Consider the following 26,233-nt stretch of genomic DNA (forward strand, 5'->3'; position numbering starts at 1 on the left):
TTATTACACAAAACTTCTCATTCCTCTCAAAAATATCAAATATTTTCTCCAAAGCCCTATTGTTATCTGTTATTGTATCACGTCCTAAACAAGTGGATTGTGTTTGTTCCCTTTGTCAAACCATGAATTCTCTTCATTTTGAGGTATATATGTCTCCTTTTTGTGTCTTCTTCATTATCTACTATCTTTGTTGTCTTATGTCGATTTCTGCATCGCCTATTGTAATTTGTAGAGTTGAACTTCTTTTAATACTATGTATTTTTTTTTTTTTTTTTTTTTTACGATAAACCCAATTTTTTTGAATTTTTCTGTGTTATGTAGTAAACTTTCCATGACTTAAATGATACTATGGTTTTTGGATGTTATAAACCTTTCAGATGGATCTTTTATGGGGAAGGTAAACCTCAAATGATATATATAATGATGTTTCTTTGAATACTTTAGATGGGTTGAGTCTTGTGTGTATGAAAATTTCCTCCCTTTATGTTGGCCCTCACCGGCGAACAACAACCCAAAAGTTTAGGTTTTTGAGATTAGGAATTCATAGAACATTAAGGAGAAAACTTTTCACACCCCTAAAATCATTTTGGACGTTCACATTTTTTAAAAACGCAGTTTTGGATGATTTAAAAGTTGTTCAATAGGTATTTTAATTTTATTTTCGATCAGATTATAGTTTTTCATTGGTTGATTTTGTGTGTAAAATTCAATCAAATCGTATTTTTTTTTTATCGACTTTTTTTAAAATAAATAATTTTGAGGCCTTTCTTGAATACCCATCATATGACTTTTACTAAAGAATGAGAAAAGTTGCTAACCAACGGTTCAATACAAACATTTAGCAGACCAAATGATTTAGAGCAAATCCCTCTTTATTGGGCCTGACTAGTGTTGCAGCTAATGCTAGGTCAAACTATGAGTTTTAGAGGCCTATAGACATGACCTAACAACATTTGTTTTATTTCCCCTAAAAAAAAACATTTGTTTTATTTAATGTTCTGTTTAATTTTTAAAAGTAAATATTTGAAAAAAAAAATCAAAGTAATTTTGTTTTTGAAAAAGTCAAAGTAAACTTTTATTTTTTTTAAGAAGAAAAGTAAACTTCTATTATGATCCCATATGTTTGACTGAAAACAAAATTAACAAACAAATAAATTTACTCCTTCAAAAACAAAATACAAATTAATTTAAATTTTATTATAAGTTAAATTATAATTGTATTTTGTTGAAAAAGGTTAAGATGATAAATTATAATTATCATTTAAATTTTATTATAAGTTAAACAAAATACAAAATACAAAGTAGATAGTAAATTAACTTATATAGAATACTCTAAGTTAATTTGCTATCTATTTTGGTTGAAAAGGGTTAAGATGATAAATTTTAAGATTGTTTGTAGCCATCCGAAGGGGTACCCATGTGTTGATAACAAACTCTCACACCCTTTCATTTCTCTTTCCCTAAAAGCTTCTTTTAATTATATTTTCCCCATACTAATTAATTTTTTATTCAAAACCAATAATTTTAATTATAGAATAATAATAATAATAATCCACAAACCCCCAACCCAACCATACATAGGTTAAATATTAACCAAGGTTAGTGAATACATGAATCCCCTCTAACCCATCTAATATATAAGAGGGGTAGTACATGTATCTCTCTCACCAACAAACAAACAAACCCTTGTAAAACTAAATCTCCATTTTCTTTTATCTTTATCAAAATGATTCTCTTCTAAATTCCCCCAAAACAATTAAACCTAAACCAAAGAAAATTAAGAATTTAGTTTTTATAAAGAGACACGTAGGAAAATCAAAAAGGTCAAGGAGGTAACAACACAAAGTTTCTTTTCATTTCATTTTCAATTTCAACATTTTCAATTTCAAGTCACCTTAGGGGTCCATCTATTTTCCTCTCTAGAAAAAACTGGTACGTTTTTCTCTCTTTTCTTTTCTATTCTTTTCTTTTTTACTCTTCCAATGAAAAAAAATTCAGATTTTGAAGATTAGGATCTGCTTTTGTTGAAAATTTTCAATTTTGGCCCCTTCTCTCTCTCTCTCTCTCTCTCTCTCTCTCTGCAATTAACATCAATATTCTAGAGAGAGAAAGTGCCAGATGGGAAAATGAAACGTTTTTTCTTGGCCACACACAAAGGTGACATAACAAAACAAGCTTCATTTCAAACAAAAAAAAACCTAGCTAGTATCAGATCTTAACTCTTTTGAATTTTGCCGCCAAAATCTAATTTTGAGCTTCACCCATTTTCTTAATCGGTGTTAATTTCACACCCGTGAACTCAATTTCATTGATTATTCGTAACAAAAAAAGTTTGTAAAAAAAAAGGGTTAGTAATATTTTTTTTTTTTTTTAAGAAATGGATGATTTTGAACTTGGTTAATATTTTCTAGGGTTTGGATATGAAATGCTTGACATGGTTGTTGATGTTTTACGATGTTGGGGTTTGAGTAGAAGATAGTTGTGTTTTTGTTGTTGAAGTGTTGTCATAAGACATTGCTGTGTCGTTTTGAGACTTTCATTGTTGTGTTTGATCTGATTGTTGTGTTTTTGCATTGTTTGATGATGGACAGAAAGTTGATTTGTACAAGTTTTTGACTGCTGTTGACGGGAAAGGTGGGTTTGATGCTGTTTGTGATGGTGAGTTGTGGGATTTAGTCGGGGAAGAATGTGGCTTAGGCGTTAATGTTGGTTCGACGCTGAAACTGGTTTTTAGTAAGTACAAGAGTGTTTTTGAGTCATGTGTGATGAAAGTTGGTGATGCTAAGGTGTTTGATGGGTCTGGTTTGATGGGGTTTGAGGCTGACGTGAATGAGTTTTTGTCGGGTCAGGGTGGGAATGTGGTGGCTGGAGAGAAGGTTAAGGGTAAAGTTGATGGTGCTAACAAGGTGAAGAGTGCGAATTTTGAGTCTAGTGTGGAGAAAGAAGTTCACAGTGGGAATGTGATGGCTGGAGAGAAGGTTGAGGGTGGAGTTGATGGTGCTAACGAGGTGAAGAGTGCGAATTTTGAGTCTGGTGGGGTGAAAGAAGTTCACGATGTAGGATTTCTTGATTCCGGAATGATGAACCGAGGGATGGTCAGTGATACCGATGTTGGAAAGCTGAGTGAGGGTAATGGTGATGGAATGGAAGTAGTTGAAGATTTTGATGGAGGGAAAATAATTGTAGGGACAACTGAGGATGCATCTAATTTGGTGAAGAGCGATGAGTCTGGATTGCTGAATGTTGGCGAGAATCATGATGGTGATATCGGTGATAATAGTGTCCCGGTATTGGATTTGTCTGGTGGTGATGGAACAGGTTCTAGTCATAAGAGAAAGAGAGAGGAGGCTCTGTTTGATATGATGAGTTGGGTTACAAAAACCGCGAGTAACCCTTGTGATCCTGAAATTGTTCCGATCCCTGAAAAGCCGAAGTGGAGGGCTTACAGTAATCAGGAGGCTTGGAAGCGGGTTTTGTTGTTTCGAGAGGCTGCATTTTACAAGAAAAAGTCGAGCATTGAACAACAAAATTGGCAGGTAATCTTATAAAACTATGCTATTAAGCAGAGTTAGCCAAACTTAAATTGCTATAATAAATGTAGGTGTTGTTGATGCATGCTTGAAATTTTGTATACTTGGGAAGTAAATTAATTGAAATTTTTTATTAGTTTATATACTACTTTTCATTCTGTTTTTGTTCTTTGCAATTAAAATTATTTGTGCACTTACATGCTGCATATAATTGTTCTGTTTCTCAAGGTATATGTGCTTTCATGTGTAAATGATAATTGGATGCACTTGTTAGTAACATTGTGGACTTCTGTTTCTTTTTTATTCCCAAGTTTTAATGTCAACTGTTACAGTTTCATTTAGTTTGTTAAGGGGAAAACAAAATACGTTTGTCTTGTTGACCACTAATGACTTATTAAATTTCATGTGGGGCCACTTGTCAGTTTTTTTTCTTCTTTCTGAAACATTCATATTGGTGAATCTTTCTTTTTGACTGTTAGCTACTGTAAACTTATGTTAACTATGACCAGCTTAAATTATGTCTTCATATCCTTCATGATTTAATTTTGTGATTCTTTTGTATCATTTTAACATATAATGCAATGCTAATGAGATGTGTATTTGGATTGAGAAAATTGTTGGACACTGTTTTGTTTGCTTAATCGTTGATGCCAGAAAAAAAAAACGCTGAGATATTGTCATAGTATTTTGGAAGTTTATCTTATTTATGAATGATATCTTAATCTATTAATATCTTGTTTTTCGTTAGTTAATGTATGGAAGTATGATGTAGTGTTTTTTTATGTGAATTATTCAGTTTCCTTACTATTAAGATGTGTTGTTGTTGTTGTTGTTATATTAAAAGTGGCAAGACAAACATTCTCACCATTATGGGCCCTTTTTATTTAAAGCATGATTAACTTATGCATTTATGGGCCCTTTTTGGGATAGCATACATTGACATGCAGGTTAAATTATGATCTAGTAAGTATCTACATTGAATTGCAGGATAGAAGTAATTGCACGTATTTTTTTGGGTAATAAAAGTTTATTAGTTGGTTCTCAAAATTTCTTAAATTTTTATAAATGCTTTCACTTATATATACTACAATATATTTTTTATTTAAACAAAACTTAAATTTCCTTGTGATATTGCATTAACACCAAAACCTTGTATAATTTTGCAGAGTCAGAAGATGCATCCTAGCATCTATGATGATCCCACTCCGACAATCTACAATCTTAGGGAGAGGAGGAAACGTGACAAGAAACTATTTGAAAAACAAAAACCATCTTCACGAAGCTCGTTGAGTTCATCTGTGCTAGACAAAGGAGATTTGGACGGGACCACAAGTCGTCGTTATGTGAAACGGTTGCTTGCAAGTAGACGATCAAGTTTTAGTAGATGGGCATCAGCTCGCATCTGTGTGGGGCAAAAGTATCAAGCTCAAGTGCCAGAGTGGACTGGTCCGAATCCTGAAAGTGATACTAAGTGGTTTGGGACCCAAGTATGGCCATTGGCTGTAGCGAATTCTCAATTTCTTGTCGAAAGGGATCCTATAGGAAGGGGAAGACAGGATTCGTGCGGCTGCGCAGTTCAAGGTTCTGTTGAGTGTGTCAGATTCCACATTTCTGAGAAAAAAGCTAAAGCTAAGCTGGAGTTAGGCGTTGCTTTTTACCATTGGCGTTTCGATAAGGTCGGTGAAGATGTTCGGAATTCGTGGACAGATGAAGACGAGAAACGGTTCTGGGAAGTGCTACAGCTTTACCCTCCAAAGAGAGGATCTGAACATTTCTGGGATCATATTTTTGAAACATTTCCTAATAAGAGCAGGGAAACTTTAGTTAGCTACTACTTCAATGTGTATCTCTTGCAGCGCAAAGCATACCATACCAGGCATACACTTGGTAACATTGACATTCAGAGCGACGATGACGAATCAGAATCTGATATGAAGAAGCTTTTTGGACGTCGGGGATAGATTGCAGAGTAGCCACATGGAAAGGGAAAATAGCAATCCAACATTTGTCAACACAGGAGGTTCGTTGAAAATTTGATAAATTTGTGCTTCTTCACATGCAATTTTCAGTATCAATGAATATTGCTCTCTTTCTTTAGAATATACATCATAGATTTTAAAGGGTAAAAAATTGGAATTTGAAAGGTTGGTTGGCTTGTTGTTTTGGTCATGTCTGGAGAGTTGGTGTTTTGAACAGCTTAGGTGTTGGAGTTTTTAGTCTAGTATGCTTCAGATTTTGAGGCGTAACTTTTGTCTGTCTACATTGATATATAGTGGCCATACATTGCATATCATATTTTTATTTTTTCATCACTTGGTGACTGCAAAGATTACTTGAAACAAAAGCCTTTTAGAAATACAATTTTATTGTAGAGGGTCATGATGAACAAATACATCATAGTACAATCCAAATTGGAGCTTTTCATTTGATTAGTTCGTTGTTTGATGTTTCTTTACTTTATTTGAATGCGGTATTTAAATTTTATGTTCCAATGTTGTGGTAAATTTGTATCGTATTCATCCAAAAACGCTTGGATGAAATGGTTGAGTCTCCTCCAATTTAATCATGGATCTTGAGTTTAGATCCAATTTTGAGAACGCAACATCGTTAAAACTCTAGAGAGTGAGTTTTGGCTACAATTGTGACCCTACCTAGTTCAATAGATTATTTTTTGCAGGTGTGCGTAGGATGCTTGATTTTTGCAATAACAAAACCTATACCATATTCTCATTCACAAGGAGTAGTAATGCGTGTCAAAAGTATAGATAATAGACTAAGTACCAAGAGATTGAGTTCAACCGTTTGAGAGAACTCGAGTTCGATTTCCGAGTGGAATAATCTTGATCAGACCATACTTATATCACGGTCAAACTTCATATTACTATGCGCCTCTTCCCTTAGAAACAGATGGGTTAACACCAAATAAAAAAAAATATAGACTATGTAAAATATAGTTCCGTAGAGGTGAAGTGTAATTAAAGAAAATTATTAGTTAAATTAATAAAAGATATTTAAATTTACATGGTTAATTATTAAACACATTTCATTACAAAATCTCCAAGATAGAGTGAGTATCTTGCGGTGGCTAATCTAGTACATTGATGAGAAAGTTCCCTCTAAATAACATGGTTGCATTTTTACGTGCTACACACGCCGGTCATTTTGATTAAATGTACTTTTGATCTCCCTGTTTTTTTTAAAAAAAATGAAGTTTTGATCCTCCTATTTTTAAAATCAACTTTTCAATCCTCCAATTTTAATTTTTCTTGAACTTTGGTTCTCGGGTTCAATTTTTAGTCAATTTTGCTGATGTGGTAGCGCGTCTATAGACAAATATATTATGGGTTTTCTATATATTATACATGTCATTACTAATTTATTTAATTAAATAATTTTTATTTTAATATGATACATGTCATTATTAATTTATTTAATTAAATAATTTTTATTTTGAAAATGATAAACATTTAATTAACCAAAATGTGTTCATCATCATCTTCAACATTAAATCTAAAAAATATCGTAACAGAAAATACCTAAAAAATATCAAAATCACCTTTCAAAATTAATGAAGTCTAGCAAATCAAAATCATCTTCAATAAACCTAAAATATCTTTTAAAAATCAGGATCTCAAAAATCCCAATATACCCTAAATTTACCAGATTTAAAAAAATCCCAAAATTCAATATTCATTTTCAATTCAATTCCATTCCACCACATCTCAATTCAATTGTGGCAGAGCCTTAGTTCAATGTCTCTGTTGTACAATGAAATTAACATTTCATTTCATGAACTAGAATCAAGATTGGTCTTGTTATGAAATTACCCGATCTTATTATTTAGGTTCAACCTCGTCTTGTTATTTAGGTTCAACTTCGCTCAAATTGATTGTTATGAAATTTGAGTAAGGTTGAACATAAATATCAATTCTATTGTATAATATCAATTCTATTGTATATACAATATAATTGATATTTAGGTTCAATCTCGCTCAAATTGATTGTTAACTTTTTCAAATTTATGTTGAAATTGAAATACATCAAAGTAGATTATATTGTTGTATTTGTTTATTTGATAGTGTTGATTTTTGTAGGCTAGTAATGATTCACTTACAACTACCGATAAGTTTTGGGAATTTTTTAGATTTGATTTGATAAATTTAGGGTATATTGAAATTTTGGATTTTTGAAGATATTTTAGGTTGGTTGTAGAAGATTCTAGTTTTTTCTTTCGGTTACAAGAAGATTCTAGTTTGTTTGAATTCATTGATTTTGATGAAAGTGATTTTGAAATTTTTAGGTTTATTGATGTAGATGCGATGAACAAATTTTAGATAATTAAATATTTATTATTTTTATAAAATATGATTTAATTAAAAAATTAATAATGACTTGTATAATATATTTGATCACATAATCGTAGCCGTATCATCTATGAGAATGATACATCAACAAAATTATCTTTAAAATGGGCTCGAGGATCAAAACTCAAGAAAAAACTAAGATTGGAAGACCAAAATATAACTTTTAAAATTGGGTGACCAAAACTTCAATCTTTTAAAAATAGAAAGAGTATTATATATTTTAGGTATGCATCTGGTGCTTTCTATGAAGCACATATACTTCTCAGTTTAGACGTGTCACAATGTCAAAATATGTATCATATCTGACACTAATACGAGACTGACACATAAGATTACAATAAATTATATCAACTTTTTAAATTATTTATTATTGATGTCGGCGTGTACATGTTTGAACTTGATAAAGTGATTTTGATAAAAAAAGAAAAAAAAATATTGTTGGCAGAAGTTGGTTCATTTTATAAGAAATTTGCAACGGCATACATTTATTAACTCCTACCATTAGCATAAAAATATTGTAAATGAATTTTCTGCAAATACTTTTGTTTGTGCTCTTTGAAGTGTATTATAACCTCAGATAGATTCGGGATCTAAGTTAGCTAAACTTTTTTCCACTCAAAAAAGAGAAGTTTCACAGGGCTAATGGATTAAAAAAAACTCACCAGCATAAAAATTGTTATGATTAAACATCGAAAGAGACAAGCAACTAAACTAGATTAATACATTGTGATTGTTGGTATGGATGTTCGTTCCAAGGCTTTGTTTCAGAGCAATATTAATTAGTTTTAAAAAAAACTAATTATCAAAATTTGTGTTTTGTGCGATAGTAGGTTGGTTCCCAACATTTAATAAATTTATGGGCGGATTACCGCGAACCGGCACTCCAAAGTACCATGAACCGGTTTGTACAAGTAACCCGTGAATTATGTTACTATGGACACTTTTGATTTTAGACATGTCCTGGTGTGCGACATGTGCCGTGTCCGACACTTGAAATTACATTGCATTATGTTATTTTCTCAAAATTTTATCGATGCCAACGTGTTTATCGTGTCCGGTGTTCGCGTCTATAATCGTACTTCATAAGTTGGCCAACCTTGAGAAGCAAAATAAAGTACTTGTTGCATATGATTTTCAATCTTGCTATAGACTGAAATAAAGGAAACGTAATAGAGGTAATGAATAATGACTCCGATATACTTGAAACTTGAAAGCAACTCTAATCAAGTTCAGGAAAATCATGCTATCCAACAATTGTTGTGTACTTGTGTTTCATGTTGATAAACATGGAGGGCATCCCAGCCCTTAATAGATTCATTCACACTCCTTTAAAGATTTTGTCACAAGTTATTGAGAGTTTTTAGCTACTACAGTTCTTGTTTAGGTTAACAACCTTGAAATCAGCTTAGCAATTAGTTCCTCTGTCAAAGACTCTGTTTCTGGATTGTTGTTGTCCATCCATTGTAGTGCCGATACATTCTAGAAGAAAATGTAACGCTCCTTTAATTTATTTATTGAGTGCCGATACAATCCATTTTAGTTTTTAAAGAAAAACTCATTATTATGTGACATTTTTAGACCAACAACAAAGTAGTTCCTTTTTTATTGAGTCAGTGACTAATTTACCCCAAGTATAAAAACGACGAGCCTCCTCTGCATTTTATTGTTGTGAAGGACTAATAGGCCCGCACAAAAATTATGAAAGACCAAAATGGATATTCACTCTTATTTATTTTTTGACAAAGATGCTGCTTCGATAGTTGATTATGTAGAGCTTGTCTATTCCTCCATTAAAAAAAAAAGACTATGGATGTACGATAAAAAGAAAAAAGAACTTATCGTGTGTTTGGTTTTCTGTTTGCAACACACAAAAACACTTTTGCACGATTCCCAATGTGTTTTTATCGTGATTTTCAGAAGCTTCAAATATTAGCTTCTGCGCTAAAGTAGTTTTTTGCCGTGATCTCCATCAAACTTCGTTTTGCAAACGTAGCACCAAACAGACAATTAGTTATTTAGCACATATTCATATGAAAAAAATGTTTAGCCGAGGTATCATTCGATGTTATCAACTTGGATTCTTTCTTCAAGTGATTAACAATAAGGAAGGAATTTTGTCCCTCAGCTTTGGGTTCCTTAACTGCCCCAGTAGAGATTAAGTACGATTGTTTTGGGTTTTTTACTGCTAGACTAAGAAATACGCGTAAATAAAGATATAGATAAAATGCTCAATTTATGAGCATTGTCATGCTCAATTTATTTCTTTGCATTTGGTTGATTTGTTGGGAGTTGCCATCTCTAGACTAATTGTTGTTTAGTCATTCTTCAGCATCTGACACTCTTTATTTCCAAAAAGAATCATTATTATTGTTATTATTCAAAATGGTGAACTTCGAACACAAGATTGATTCATCTCTTAAGATTTAAAAAATGTTTATATAAATTTCTGTTTTTAAAGACAAAAACTAAAGAATACAAATAGATTAGTGTGGAAACCCGAGAAGAATGGGCATTATTCGGTGCGGAGTGTATATGGTCTTTTTGTTATTCGAGTACAGGGTGAAGAGTTTGTACATAATGTTTTCTTAATCGTGTATGGTTGAACAACAGAGGTGTAAACTGTCTGTTGCCGTGTGTAATGTGCAACGATCCGCATGAGGACATAATTTTAATTGAACCTTTGCTGAACCATTTTGATGATGTGCCTGACATAATTTTTCACTTGTTGGAAAATGTTTCAGCCGCACGAGCAGAATTAATTGTCACTATTATTTGGAGTATATGGAAAAGTAGGAACCTTAAATTGTGGAAACAAGTAGAGTCTAGCAGCAATGTAGTAGAGAAAGCAACGATGTGGCAGACTCAAGTGTAATGTCATGCGTCCTTTACAACCTCCAGCAACAAGTTAGACATATGCATGTGCATTGGAATCTAGGAGAAGCGTTAGGATTACATCATGCTATTTGGTGGATTCATGATTTACAACTAACAAATATAGACTTAGGTTGATTCGAAAAGAGTAGCTAACTAGTTCAAGCGAGGTAATGACGATATCATTGAATATAGCGTCATTATGGATAGTAACATACAATATTATAATCTTTATTTAGGAAACTCTCATGTTGAGTTTACCAGAAGAAAAACGAATGAGGTTACACATGAATTAGCAAAGGCATCCAACTCCTTACCTTACTTTTGTATCTTTGATGAGGTTTCCGACATGTATTATCAATCGGATTGCTAATGAAATGCTATAAGCGTATTTTTTTATAAAAAAAAATAAATAAATAAAAAAGACAAAAAGTATTGAAACCAAAATTTGCAAGTCTGATAAAATAAATGACCCAAAAGTACAATTAAACATATTAATTAACATTGTTAATATGTGTATAAATCCTAATTTTATGATTGATGTTTTAACCAATTTTACTTCTGTCAGTTGCACAAGTAAAGGCTTTTCCATAATCTCTCTCTCTCCATCCAAATTAAGCAAGGAACCAATCAAACCAAACTAACACATAAAGAGAACAAAAACAAAACATGTTTTCCCCAAGCAACTGTAAATCTTCAACTTTTCAATTTCACTTTACTTTCATTCAAATTTTCATCTTTTTCCAATTAGGTCCAACCTGGAATTCTCTTAGTCAAAATCTTCTTGTTTTAATTGATTGCCATTCTATATTTGATGACGACTTGAATCATTATGACCCAGTCACAACACTTTTTTAGAAGGTTTAACTCTTCTGGTTGTAACTTTTCGGTCTCCTCCTTAGTAGGTGCTTAGCAATACATTTCCGTCCGGAGTAACAACTTCTAACCCATTTGTCATACCAAAAAGAGCTTCGCTCAATTGAAGAATCTAAGGCAGTCCAATTTGTACACAACATGTATGGTAGTTCATTAAACCCAATTTTGTTTTGTATCGGGTGTTAATAGATCTTAGTTTACTCTAGCAGGTGATTGATGTATTGGGTGCCTTAGTCCTGATGTTTTCCGTGAACTTAGCCCCCTTTATCCTTGTCATATCAAGTATATATTCATTCTGTTTTTTTTTTTTTTTTTTTTGCTTCTTTGACATAGACGTCCTCTTTGTTTAACCTTTCAATATTAGGGGATATTCATCTCTCCTCTAACGTATGACCATGAGACTATCTATAGACCTGGGTTGTCTTCGAGAAGAGGTGAAGTGTGTCGTGAAATGCCAACATAGTTTTGTCTAGGAGTCAATGGATCTGAGCCTCAGAGCCTTGAACCACACCATTTCACCCTTTATTAGGGTCATGATAAACAACTTACATTTCACCGAATCTTGATACTCGCGAAATGAGAGTGAGGTGTCGACCATTTCAACGTGGTTTGCGGTGTCATTGCAGGATTGCAACACTATAGACTTCTAAATGAATATGGGCATCGAATAATCATTGCTTTCGGTGGTAAATATGTTCTATTGAGACAACCCATCTTCGTATCAAGATATGTCTATCGAAGTGGACTTGAGACGATGGAGTCGTGATGGTGAGTCGATATCAAATCCATGTCCACCATGTCTTTGCAACAATTAAAGGGATCTGTCGTGGCATTCTCCACAACCCGACCTTCCTCCAGATTTGGTTGGGGTATCCTCGGTGAAGTGGGTGGTTCATGAAGGTATGGGTGTATACTCCGGATCTCTTGAGGATGAAGAATGCTAATTCTTCGTGATGGGTCATGTCGATTTGGTTGGGGATTCTAGTGATAACTAGTTGTTCGTTTGGCATAGGTGGACCTAGTTGCTTGTTTTTCACATGACCCAGACACTGACATGGATCTCCCCTCTATTTAGTGTTAATCTACATCTAAAAATTCCAAAAGAAGGTTGTCAGCCTCTTGTCCGTTGTCGAAATATGGATCTCTTTATCCCAAAGTTCCAGACGGGTATTGTTGAACCATGTTGAGGAAGAAGAATCGTCAAGCTTCTATTATGGGGTTGTACGGGTTAGAAGCTGGTGAGGATGATGAAGTTTTGTTATCTCCACCGAATGCATTACGAAGTGACAATAGCGTTGGTTATCGTCTGACTGCATGGAGTGTTGGTCATTGTATCTCGTTAAAAGAAGGTGGTGAAACATGTAATACATTTCCTATAGATGACGCCACTAATCATGTTAGACCATATATCTTAGGCCTTAAGAGTGCAATGACTGACTGTTGATGGTGGAAACAGTTCTGTTATTCGTCCGAAGGAGGGTGACGTACTTTAAAATACTATGACAATCAAGTAAGAATACGTTAAATATGTGAGGTTTTAGGATATAAAAGTGTGTACATGTGTGAAAGATATGTTAGCCTTTATAGTGGTGAATTTTGTAACGCCCCAATTTTATTTAATTATTATTGGTCGATTTAAAGTCTTTTTATATGATTTTATATTATTATGTGGTGTGTTATATTTTATTAAATAAGTTATGTTACTATTTAATAGAATAAGTGGGAATTTAGAATAATTGGAGTTTTGGGGGTTATATTTTAATTAAAGGAATTAAGTAGGAGTTAAGTGTTATAATTGGGGAAGTTAAGAATAGGGGAGAAGTTGGGAAACTGTCAGTCAGAAGCATTTTCACGTGGAAGCAGTTTTTGGGAGAAAAACCAAGAGGGAGCCAAGAGTATCCAAGAGAAGATCGTGTAGAGCTTTGTTCATCAATCTAAGGTAAGGGTGGGATTATCATACAGTGATATTAAGTCTTTAATTCTGAAATTGAATTTATCATGTGAGTTGTTCTTAATTTGGGAATTTAGGGTAAAAGGTGATAATTTGGTGATTAGATGGTGAAAACGTGTTGAATTAACGTAGTAATTGTGTACAGATCTTAGCTAATGCATAGGATGATGATTAGAACCAGTTTTATGAATAGAACCATGGGATTGGGTGATTTTTATGAAAATCTGCATTTCTGCCCGAGCTGAGATTCATCGCTCGCCCTCGCGAGCAGCAAGCCTCGCCTCGCGAGTGATGATCTTCATCGCTCGCTTCGCGAGCCGTTTTCTCTCGCCTCGCGAGTGAACCCAGATGTTGCTCGCCACTGCGAGCAAGACACTCGCCATAGCGAGTTGACCAGTGAGGTCATCGTGATTTTGCGAATTAACGTTGTTGGTCAAGTCTTAGATGGTTTTGAGTGCCAGAATGTGTATAAGAATGATTAGGCAGGTTTTTAGAATGAAATTCATTATGGAGAAGTTAAAAATGGAATTTTTGTGTGAAAAAGGTGAAGTTCCCGAGAGCACCCTGATTTTATTCGCCAAGGCGAGTAGCTGGTTCGCAAAGGCGAACAGCCAACTTTTGTGAACTCGCCATAGCAAGTAGAGGCGCTCGCCTCGCGAGCCTTTGAATGTCAGACAGCCTTGTTTAGGGTTTTGCTATCTTTGTCGCACGTGATGCCATGAGATGATCCTTGGGTTAAGATAAAGATTTATTAAAATATTGTTGATGTTCAGTGAGTCTGACATAAGATGGTTGAGGGTGTTAATATTGTGATAAATTTGCCAAGTGCATTATGTGGATTATGTATGATGTTTAAGTAGTGTCGATTATCATTTGGTATTGTCATATTTTGGGATGTCCATGTGCTACTAGTGTTGCTGTTGGATCTTAATTAAGATGTGAATGTTGGTTTAAATTGTAAGTGTGCTGGGTTGTACGTTGCCGAATGAGTCATAAGTGAGTTATGCAAATTGTCGATGTTGTTATCATCGTTGGTGTTGTTGTTGAAGTCGTAGTAGTATCCGTTGTTGGTGATTGATCAGGTTAGATGTTTTTATAAGAGGTGGTGTACTCTTACTTGTCGTTTTTATAAGAGGTGATGTACTCTTACTTGTCGTTTTCTAAGAGGTGGTGTACTCTTACCCTGTTGTTGTCTATGAGAGGTGGTGTACTCTTACGTGGTTTATGTTGATGAGTATGACGAGGTTATGATGATCTTCTATAGTGTTGAATGTGAGGTGGTTATGATATGATGTTACCTATGAGTTGTTAAATGTACTTGATGAGGTTATGTTAAGTTGTCTTCTATTTCATGAGCACTAAGGGGATGTTAAGAAGAATTATTATTGAGTGTATATGATGATGTCTATGTTGTTAATTGTAATTGATGAATTTTATGCTTATTATTATTGTTTGAGAAATCTCACCCCTTCTGCTTGGAAATGTTGCCCTTCGTATGGATAACTTGCAGGTATTTGAAGATTAGTAGGAGTGGTGGCTCAAAGTGTCTAGGGCTCTGATACGTACGGGATGGGATTTTCTTATTGTTTTTCATTCCTATGTATCAATTTTTGAATATTGCTGACGTAGCCCTATGGTTGTTGAATTAATTGATGAGGCTTTTATGCCAAGATTATTATGGAGGTTAAACAGTTGTTGTTGTTTTGATGAGAATATTCCGCTGCTAAATAAATGATGCTTTTGATGGATGTTTATTAAATAGATTTTATATTCTATTTAAAATTTTTTGAAAAGTATGTGACATGCCCGTTTTGGAAATACTCTGATGTATGATTATTTATTATTTAATTGTTTTTGATAACGGGGTGTTACAAATTTAGGTTTCAAGACCTCAAACATAGTTTGGGCAGGTGTCTTATGAAACAATTGTGAGAAGGTTAGAACATATTGGCTTAGGATCTGGACTGAACGGTTCATATTGCTTTGCATAGGCCTGATTCAATTTATTTATGGCAAGTCTATGTGTTGGTTTGTGTGTTAGCTAGTGACTTGACATGACCCGGTCCATTTAGGAAACGGGCCTCAATTCAATTTGGAACATATACTATAATGTTATTATGAGTCATGTATAAAAAATTCATAAGATAAAATATAGTATGATATTTGTTATCTTGTATGCATTAAATACATGATATGATAATTGTTTGTTCTACTTCAATCATATCATATTTTTATCAAGCTCCATATTGCATCCTGTGTTTTCCTATCATGACCAATCAACGAGTTCATAATTTTTTTTCTTCTCGAATTTATCATTTATTTTACGTTCCATTTGCAGTGTTAATATTTTTAAGAAGTTCAATTAAAAAAATAGCATGTGTGAAATTTTGATATTAAGATAACTCATATAGACATGGTAGATTCCCTATTTTCTTCTTTCCCTTAACTTCTTATATAAATCTAAATTCCTATAACTAGAGTATCTAATTTTTCGTCACAATACCTTCATATACAAGCAACATTTGGAATTCATGAACCAAAAAGTTAGTAATTTTTAGTGTGAGACTTGATGAATGGACACCTAAATGTCGATCATATCTTGTTTTGGAACAAGTACAATCATAAAATATAGAGTTGTATTATTTGAACATCTATAAATATGACAACTTTTGTGACGACCAAAATTTTACAAAGAAAATGAGGTATTGACACAAAAACCAAAGCAATAGAGAGAGAAAATAAAAAGATAATGTAAGTATGAGAGAGAAAGTTGTCACAAATTGTAAAAAATGGTTGTTCAAATATCATTTCTTTAAAATATAACATAAAAGACAACTATATAAGAGAATCATAACTTAAATATTAACAATACAAATAAAATATATCATAAGTGGTCGATTTGAAAAAAAAATATAACTTGACATCTAATTCGAAATAAGGATCAAACTTAAAAGATCACTAACATAATTTTACATAACTAATACGGCATATACTTCTCTCAAATCAATATTAGTGGAAAATACAATTCTCTCTTTTTTTATGCATTTTTTTTAATCCCCATGAAATGGTCAATTATGTAGATCATTACGTGAAGTGGTAGTATTATCATTCTTCCATAAAATAGAAATGGTCAACGTGAAAAATAATTGGATAGAAAGGAATCTTGGAAGTGTATGGCGTGCCCAATTTTGGATGGGCAATGTGGTTAGAGTACGGTGGTACCAATCGGATAGCATTTGTGTACCATAATGGTATATACCATTGCTCAGTTAGAATGTGTCACGTGGCACACCCTTTAAAAATGTATATCAAATAAAACATTTATAAAGTAACATTGGTAGGTGGTATACTATAATGGTCAATGATATATATCATTGGTAATTTAATGGTACACAAGTGGAATCTGTATCCGGTATCAATCTTCATATTTACGTTTTATTTTATGTAATTTTTTTTTTGAAGTGACATTTTATTTTATGTAATGTAAAAGGGTCTTGTTAACTTGTGTCTTAAAGACACAAGATAAAAAATTAAATAAAAAAATTAACCTTGTAAAGTGTGCATTCACAACCTTAAAAACTTATACTAACTGTTTTTTAAAGAAAAAACGTATTCCCAATGATCACGCATGATAGTAATCTTGAGCACATGCATATATTACATGCATAATGGAGAAAAATTCATGACTGGTCTGTTTTCTATACTCCCTCCGTCCCTGAATAAGTGACCTATTTGTAAAAAAAAATTGTCCCACAATACTTGACCTTATCAGATTTCTAAGCAAAATTTGACAGATTTACCCTTTATAAATACTTTTTGTGGTCCCCATGTTAAAGTTTGTAGTGGAACAAAGAAAATAATCATTACTTAAAAGTGAAAAAGTTTCAAAATAATGACAAGGGCAACTCAGTAAAAGTATCACTCTCTTTCTTTCATCTTTACACTTTTCTTAATTTATGTGGAATGGTCAAATAGGTCACTTATTCAGGGACGGAGGGAGTAATAGATTTCCACGTATTTGATCGTAAATATGAATATCACTCTGGTTCAAAATTTAAATATTAATCCGTCATGGTATCTCAATTACCAAGCAGCATTGATAATTCAAGTCTTGCCTGATCAACACTAGGCATGACAACAAAACCCATACATGCGGTTACCTGTCCGAACCAAATCCAATTTGACGGGTTTTTTCCGTTTTGACTAGGTTTGGGTATGGGTTTTCCCGCTTTCCAAACACGGGTATGGGACGGATAACAGGTATATAGGTACCCACTACGAACCCATACCCATACCCGTCCCAAATGTAAAAAATTACTTTGTGTTGATATGTATGTTATTTTGTTTGATAATTGTCATATTAATAAAAACTACCGTCATTTAAAGGATCAACTAAATCATTCCGTCTAACAAATGTTAAAGTGAACATATTGTTGGATAATGTATTACAATGTTGCTCTTGGGGATGCAAAAAAACTTCTATTTTTTATTAAAAAAAATTATTTGATGCGTGGATGGGGATGGGATGGGGATACCCGAACCCGTCGGGGACGGGGATGAGATTCAATTTCTCATCCCCGTTGAGTATGGATAGGGTAACGGATAAGTATATGAGAATTATGTATGGAGACGGGGAAGGTAAAACACGTCCCCACCCCACCCCATTGTCATGCCTAATCAACACACTATATTAAGCTTGTAAAAAAAAAAAAAACACATTAATTTGAACTTGAAATGTCATGAGGGTCTATTTATTAAAGTTAGGTGGATATAAAAAAATTATATTGAAAGAAGATTAAATATTTAAACAAAAATTATAGGAAAAAAAAATCTCTGACGTGAATACGAATTAGACCAAAATTAAAATAAACAATCTACCAAAAAATAAATAAACAAACACTTACTCGTCTTTTAGTTAACACTAAAAAATTAGTAACTAATAAAAAACTGATTAACAGTACAATTTTAACTAAATTAAAACAAATGTTTCAAAAAATATTATTAGTATTAAATATATATTTTATTTGGCCATTGGAAAAATGTTATAATGAACTTCTCGGACATGGTAAAATCTTAAACTTATACGTCAACATTTTTGCTTGACGTCTATTACGTTACCGGCTTCCAACCGTTGACAACTTAATCAAGAGAAGGGTTCTTCAGCCAAATTCAATTTTTTGTTTGGGTGGTTGCGGTTTTCAAAAGGATATTTACCATCTGTTTTTGGTTTGTGACTTTTACAGACTTATTTGGTATGAAATTTATAATTGGGTGGACTTGATTTCAGTTAAGCCGGCTCATGCCAAGGATCACATCATTCAATTTTGCTCGCTGGGGTGGATTCTTAAAACACACTTGTTATGCTTTTTATTTGATCTGACTCTCTTTTGTTTGGATTGTTTGGCATGACCAGAATGCTAGAGTCTTTCAACATAAAGGAGATTCTATTAATCAGTTTATAGATAAAATTAAGCTCAAGTCTTTTTGGTGGTTGAAGACAAATCATCCTAACTTTACTTTTACTTATCAGATGCAGTGGCTTAATCCCCTATTATGACTGGAAGTTCCTACTTAGCTTTTTATTTAGTTAAAAAAAATTATTACGTTTTTAGCGTGCCTGCTTTGTGGCTCAAACGCTAAGTCTTTTCTTAATTTTGATGTAATTTATATTTTATCCTTACTTTTTCTCTAACACTTCTTGAGTTTGAGAGACTAAGCTGTTATTATTATATTTCATTTTAACTTCTTAAAACAATAATTTTATGTCTAGGTTAAATATTTTTATTTTAATTAATATAATATGACACTAATGATAGATACTTGAGTTTTGTGAGTATAATTTGGTCAGAAATGTGATCCCTAATAGACAATTTATATTTGTTGCATTGTTTTTTTTTTTAAGGAATATTTGTTGCATTGTTGTTATGTATTTGTTTGATGATCTTGATAAGAAGAGATAAGATACGATAAAATATCATGTTTTGTGACTTCTGTCTCATTCTAGTATTTTGTAAATTAAAAAAATAGGATAAGTTAATTCTATGAATAACTTATTTTGTATACTTTAAAATAAAAACTTATTTCATCTCTCTAATTGTATTCTTATCATGTGGTGGAATTGGATAGAAACCAATAAAATAAGATAAAAACTAGTGATGTCCTTGTTTATCCTTAAAAAGATGACCTATATACGTGAAAAAATGAAATATAATAAAGTTTGTATATTTTAAATTGTTGTTATCTCAATGGTAAAAACTCAATATTGTAACATCAATGTAAAGATTTCAAATTTCCTCGAGGAAGGTTGTCAAGGCTATTGCCACTTTAACTAATAAAAATCTCTCTTTCCCAATTCTTTTTTTAAATTACCCGATTTAATCGTGGTAAAATTATCCTCTTATTCAGAGTTTTTAAAGTGTTTAAAATGATATTGATTAGATTTAATTATGCTTTTGATCTCTTTATTTCATCAAATTCGTGAATTTTTTTCATGATTTATTTTAAATCAAACTTTTTTTTATCACTTCATTATTACTCTTTATTGTAAATTTTGGACTCAACCTTAGCTTTTGACCCCAATAATAATAATAATTTTGTCAAAAAATTGTGAACTTTGGCACAAAAAATGGCAGTCCCTCCCACTCATATTATAAGTCGTTTTGAGAAGAAAAAAAATTGTCTCGATTATAAGTCGTTATACTCCCTCCATCTCATAATAAGTATCCCTTTAGTTAAAGAAAATTGTTTTAAAATGAATGTCACTTTACATTTTTAATACAACTTTAATTTTTCTTCCAACTTTAATCTCAATAAATACTTCAACTTTTCTCTCACACAATTTTCAATGCAACTTTAAGTTTGTCTGTTTCTTATAAAATAAAGGTAGTTTAGTAAAAATGTTTTTTTAATAATTATTTCATTCCATTTCTTAATTTGTGTGTCAAAATCTTAAACGGCACTCATTGTAAAACGAAGGGAGTATAATACTAATGACGCATTAAATACTACTATACCCCTCAACTATTTATTTCTCTTTTTTTCTAATTATTTAATGAGAAATGTTAACTTGTGCCCTTAGGGCACATGTTAAGAATTCCACTAATAGAAATTATGTATTATAAATTGTGTTAATTTATTGCTTAAAATGTTTAATATTAATTTTTTCATTAAATTCTTACCATTATTTGAATGAAAATAATGTTTAACATGTGCCCTAAGGGCACAAGTTAACATGACCCTTATTTAATTTCTTTTTCATATACCTTTAATGAAGAATAATTTTTAAAATGATTTATAATTTATTTATTAATTTCACTTCTTAAATTGTATGAAATGGCCAAATCGTGATAATTTATCTTTTCAATAAAACATTAATCGTGTGTGAAATTGTATCAAATGACTTAAAATTTATCTTTTCAATGCAACATTAATTCACTTTTTAGATTTATTCAATAACTAATTATTTGATCTATATTAAGGTGCCATAAATTAAGATTCAAGATTGTGCCATAAATCATCTTCATTTAGTCAAAAATCACCCATTTTAGGCTAAAAATATGAGTTGCGATCAAAATCACAACAAATATACCCCATGATCATTATTATAAACAAAAAATCAATTTGAAGTTCATTAAATAATTAATTTATCTGATTTGTATTATAGACTTAATGCACCAGTTATTTAATAAATTTAAAATGTGATTTTTTGCTTATAATAATGATCGAACAAAGTATTAATGAGTATAAAAAAGTTGAAGTTGAAAAAGAAACTCCCTTCTTATTATAAACAAATATTCAATTTTTAAGTTTATTGAATAATAAATGTATCCAGTATATAATATAGTCTAAATACATCGATCATTTAATGAATTAAAAAAAAACAATTTATAATAATATATGAGAAAGTACTTTCTCCGCTCACATCTATAAACAAAAGATAGATTTTAGACCAAATACATTAAATATTTAATGAATCTAAAAAGTGGTTTTTTTTTGCAGATAAATGTGACCGGAGTGAGTAATAGCAACATAAACTCAATAAATGATATGTCTCATTTCTTAATATAAACCCGATATATTATTATTGATTGAATCTAAAACATGAAATATCTCCTATAATAAAGATAAGAGAATTATCGAAATGAAGAAAATAGTTGACTTTTTTAAATACATCGAACAATTTATATATATGATTAAAATTATTGACTATATACATAAATTATTCAATTAATTAACTTTGTTGATATTAATACGTATGTCACTCCTAATTTTCTGCTTGCTTTCTTAACCAATTTTACTTCTTTCAGTTGCACAAGTAAAGGCTCTTCCTCAATCCTCTTCTTCCCTTAACCTTCTCTCTCTCTCTCTCTCTCTCTCAACCAAAGAACCAAACAGAAAGAGAACAACAAGAACCGAACATGTCTTCACCAAGCAAGCGACGAGAGATGGACTTGATGAAACTGTGATTTTTCATCTTTTCAGTTTCACTTTAATTTCAATCAAGTTTTAATCTTTTTCCAATTGGGTCACTGAATTTGACTCTTGATTTTCTTTTTGATTGAAAAAATTAGGATGATGAGTGATTACAAGGTGGAAATGATTAACGATGGAATGCAAGAATTTTATGTCCATTTTCATGGACCCAGTGAAAGTAATTTCCCTTTCTTTTATATCATTTTTTTGCTTAATTCAATGATCCTCATGAAAAAAAAAAATTGTTTTATTCTATTAAGGGTATTTGATTTTGACTTTTTGTGATTATGGATTTAGATTTGTGTAATATCTGAAAGATTCTCATATGAGACTATTGTTTTTTTTTTTTTGTTTTTTTTTTCTTCATTTCAGTTTTGTTTTTTGTTTTGGTTGTTCAGTTGATTCTGCATAGTCTACAAATAGATTTGAGAAGCAACAATATTTTTGGTTAATTTTGGTTCTTATTTTATAAAGAAATTTATGTTAGTTTTCTTATTGATTTCCCTTTTGCTTGTAAAGGTTTTACTGGATTAGTTCATAAAAAACACAGATTTTTAGTATGAAAATAACTGACATGAGTTTTTTTTTGTTGGTTTTTAAATTCTAATAATACCTATTTTATTTACCTAAGTTGCTGATTTTCACTCTTAATTATTGTTCTGTTATGGTCCTTGATGTTAAAATAAGATTTGATATCTATTATGAGAAAGGTGCTGTTAATGTATTATGCACCTTGCAATTTTCAATGTTTTTCTCATCCATGTGATGGCTCATGGCAGGTCCTTATCAAGGAGGTGTGTGGAAAGTAAGAGTTGAGCTACCGGATGCTTATCCCTATAAGTCTCCTTCAATAGGTTTCATCAATAAGATCTATCACCCAAATGTTGATGAGATGTATGCTTCTTGTTTTAATGGATTGAAATTGTGTATTTTGATTAGTTTACCTCACATGTTAATTAATTTTAAGAATAAATGTTTGATCATTTTGGATTACGATAATTTCAGGTCAGGATCAGTTTGTCTTGATGTCATCAATCAGACCTGGAGCCCCATGTTTGGTAATGATCTGTCTCTAACCATTTTGACGTAATACGTTTTTTCATTCAAGTTTTTTTGTTTCGATACTTTTGGATTTTTTGTTGTTATATCTCAAAATCTGCATTCTTTCAGATCTTGTCAATGTATTTGAGGTGTTTCTGCCGCAACTCCTTCTGTATCCCAATCCATCAGACCCCTTGAATGGAGAAGCTGCGGCTTTAATGATGCGTGACCGACCTACTTATGAACAAAGGGTTAAAGGTATTCTGTACCCGTCCTCTCTAGAATTTCGTCTTTTGAATATATGGGTCTGTTCACATGATTGCTATGTCTCTTTGGAGTTCATGTTTTGCTCTTCCTAATTTCTGCTATAATTGAACACTAAATCAGTATTGGGACTTGACCTAAATGTTAGACCTCAGGGTTGTTGGCGTGGACCATGTTTTTAATTTGTGGTTGCGCCGCAAGCCTTGATATCGTGTCAAAATGCAGCCAATTGCAGTTGCAATGCTGTTTCAGACACCTTTATATATCGCAATAGCGGACTGCAATTTGAAACCATGGCATGGACTACTATGCAGTGCACATGCACAGAGAATTGCAATGACTTGCTGATAATTCTTAACCACCTATTGCTATTTATTGCTAACAGAAAAGCCATTGTTACCATTTATATATGAAAGAGGAACCATACTATCACAATTTATGTTGTATACAATAATCTCCTGTGCAACTAAATGAAAAGCTTATATATGTCACCTGACTTTGCTAGTTGGCTGCTAAAATGTTTATTATCCTTACATCAATGAAACCAACCCTCCATTCACTTTGTTAATAGATATCATTTTTAACTCAAGGTTTACTCATAAGGTTCTATCTTGTTATCCCTGGGTTATTCTCTCTCTCTCTCTCTCGCAAATCTGACCTATTTTGATCCGTCGCTCCAGCTGAATATAGGATGTTAATGATGTCTAAACTGAAATGTCTATCAACATGCATATTCCTTGTTCAATCAAGTCCATTCCTTATCCATAGAAAATGTTACATGTCTTCTTTGCCATTCAGTCTTCTGGTATGTGTCTAGTGTCAACATATGAAATGCGAACACGAAGCATGACATTGACCCTAACACTATTGATTTGGGCAATGTCTAAAATGTAGGACATCGAGACATGATTCATCCACTGAAATATGTATGTATGAAGTGTATTAGTTGAGATTTTTTCATTTTTTGTATAAGGGTCCTGTGTCTGTCGAGTATCAAGCCATAGTTGAGAGTGAGTTAGGTAAGTGTTCAAGGTGTGTCTGGGGCACAAGTAATTGAGTAGGTCTTACACCTAATTGAGTTGAACTATGGCTATGGCTATGGCTAATGACATGGAGCACACCTGATCGAGTAGCTCTTACACCTGAGATCAAGTACAATAGGTTGAAGAAGACAGCATTGAAATTTGAAATCTTTGCAAGAAAAGTTTGAGAACATATATGCATCAAAGTCTGTAACCAATGTTTTGTTTGAATCTGGAGTTGTATGACTCACATTAATGAATTCAACAAACTATTATGTCAATTATTAAACACAGGTGATAAAATATTTAAAGAGTGGTGGGTGTTGGTGCTGCTTGTTGTAATACCGAAGTCTTGTAATTCTCTGGTTCAAATGTTTCTCGTAAAGAGTGATCACTTGAGTTCTGAGTGTCTTGTGAATGGGTTTTCAAGTTTCAAACAACTTGAAATACTTGTTTGTTAGACAAAGAGGTTTCCAATCACTCTAATTTTATATCTTCTCATATTTTCTTTGTGGTGTGTTTTGTGTGTTGACATCTTCAATCTTCAGAAACAATAACTTGTCAACATTTACTGATGTCTTCTTTGACGTCCAATTTTCAGAGTACTGTGAGAAGTATGCCAAGCCAGAAGACATTGGAGCTGCCACAGAAGAGAAATCCAGTGATGAAGATGAGGAGCTAACTGAAGATGAATATGATTCTAGTGATGAACAGGTGGCTGGTAAAGCAGACCCCTAGTTTGCCTTGTGTATGCAAGTCCTGTTCTTTCTGTATTTTATCTGTACATGATGTTCTAGTTATGTTTTCGCTCCATTCAAATGAATGTGCTTGCATGTCGGTAGGGGAAAAATTCCCCTTCATGTTAATTAACTTTTCACTGTAAATAATGTACCATTGATTTCCTAATGTAATTTTATTTTTGTTATCTTACTTTTGAATGTGTGGATTAAGCTGTTAGCATAGTGTGGTGATAATGATTGTCCCATATGATAAAGCTGTTTTCTTAATAGTACAAAATTATTGATGAATGACATAATTGTATCCTTTGACTAGATTTAAGCCAAAAACCAAGAATTAATTAAACTGAATGATCTCAAGGATTTGGCTGACATTGATGTCGAAAATGGCATTATTTCGATACACAAGCTAACCATATGGTAAGAAATATTTTGCACAACACCCGTCCACCATGAATCAACTCAGAGCTGAAAAGCATAATCCATAGTTAACCATCAAAAAACTGATATAGCCAACCTGAAACAATGGTCCAAACTTCGCCAAAATAATCACATTCAGAAAACAAGTGATGAACGGATTCATCAACACCACACCGAAGAACACAAACGATTATTGCCGTGAATAACGCTTCTACGAATCAAACCACCATGCAAACAAGGAAACCATGCAAACAAGGAAACCCTCAAAAGAACGGCGATATTCCAAATGATAGGATTTGAAGGGGAATCTTCTATATTACTTTGATTACGTAACAGATTGTAGGTAACTTTAACAGTATAACCACCTCCATGCAGCTGGTTCCATGCCCGTTCATCGTGCTTATTAATATGCAATGAAACATTAGCCAACAAAGCACAACACTCCTCCAATAATTCTGTTCTGGTATGTGCCAAAGTCCACTCACTGATAAGTTTCAAAGGGCTCCTGCCATAAGGAGTCTAAGGATCGTGGTATGAGAGCGAACAAACCTACAAGAAGACAGCCTAAGAAACCCACAACGAAGAAGAACACCAATCAAGGTGAACAACTGATAAGGTCCGTGAGATAAGATGCGGGCCAAGGTGAACAACCAACATGGTCTATGGTTTAGAAGTACACACAGAC

The 26,233-nt window shown here is 32.6% G+C and overlaps 2 protein-coding genes across 4 annotated transcripts; both read left to right on the top strand.

Moving 5' to 3' along the window:
• Window positions 1-2,051: 2,051 nt before the first annotated feature.
• On the top strand, window positions 2,052-25,321 carry LOC25500869 (ubiquitin-conjugating enzyme E2 5). Of its 3 annotated transcripts, none has more exons than XM_039828951.1 (7): window positions 2,052-2,069; window positions 21,945-22,053; window positions 22,163-22,242; window positions 22,844-22,958; window positions 23,070-23,122; window positions 23,235-23,363; window positions 24,993-25,321. In XM_039828951.1, the coding sequence occupies exons 2-7, from the start codon at window positions 22,010-22,012 to the stop codon at window positions 25,127-25,129; spliced, it is 558 nt and encodes a 185-aa protein (XP_039684885.1). In that variant the 5' UTR covers window positions 2,052-2,069; window positions 21,945-22,009; the 3' UTR covers window positions 25,130-25,321. The 3 variants fall into 3 exon arrangements, with proteins under 3 accessions (XP_039684885.1, XP_039684884.1, XP_013444819.1); XM_039828950.1 differs by having other exon boundaries at window positions 2,055-2,073; XM_013589365.3 differs by lacking the exon at window positions 2,052-2,069 and having other exon boundaries at window positions 21,864-22,053.
• LOC25500867 (AT-rich interactive domain-containing protein 1) lies at window positions 2,090-5,888 on the top strand. Its single transcript, XM_024772863.2, has 2 exons — window positions 2,090-3,536; window positions 4,697-5,888. The coding sequence occupies exons 1-2, from the start codon at window positions 2,766-2,768 to the stop codon at window positions 5,489-5,491; spliced, it is 1,566 nt and encodes a 521-aa protein (XP_024628631.2). The 5' UTR covers window positions 2,090-2,765; the 3' UTR covers window positions 5,492-5,888.
• Window positions 25,322-26,233: the final 912 nt, after the last annotated feature.

The sequence above is a fragment of the Medicago truncatula genome, chromosome 8 (genome assembly GCF_003473485.1).
Source record: "Medicago truncatula cultivar Jemalong A17 chromosome 8, MtrunA17r5.0-ANR, whole genome shotgun sequence".
NCBI lineage: Eukaryota > Viridiplantae > Streptophyta > Magnoliopsida > Fabales > Fabaceae > Medicago > Medicago truncatula.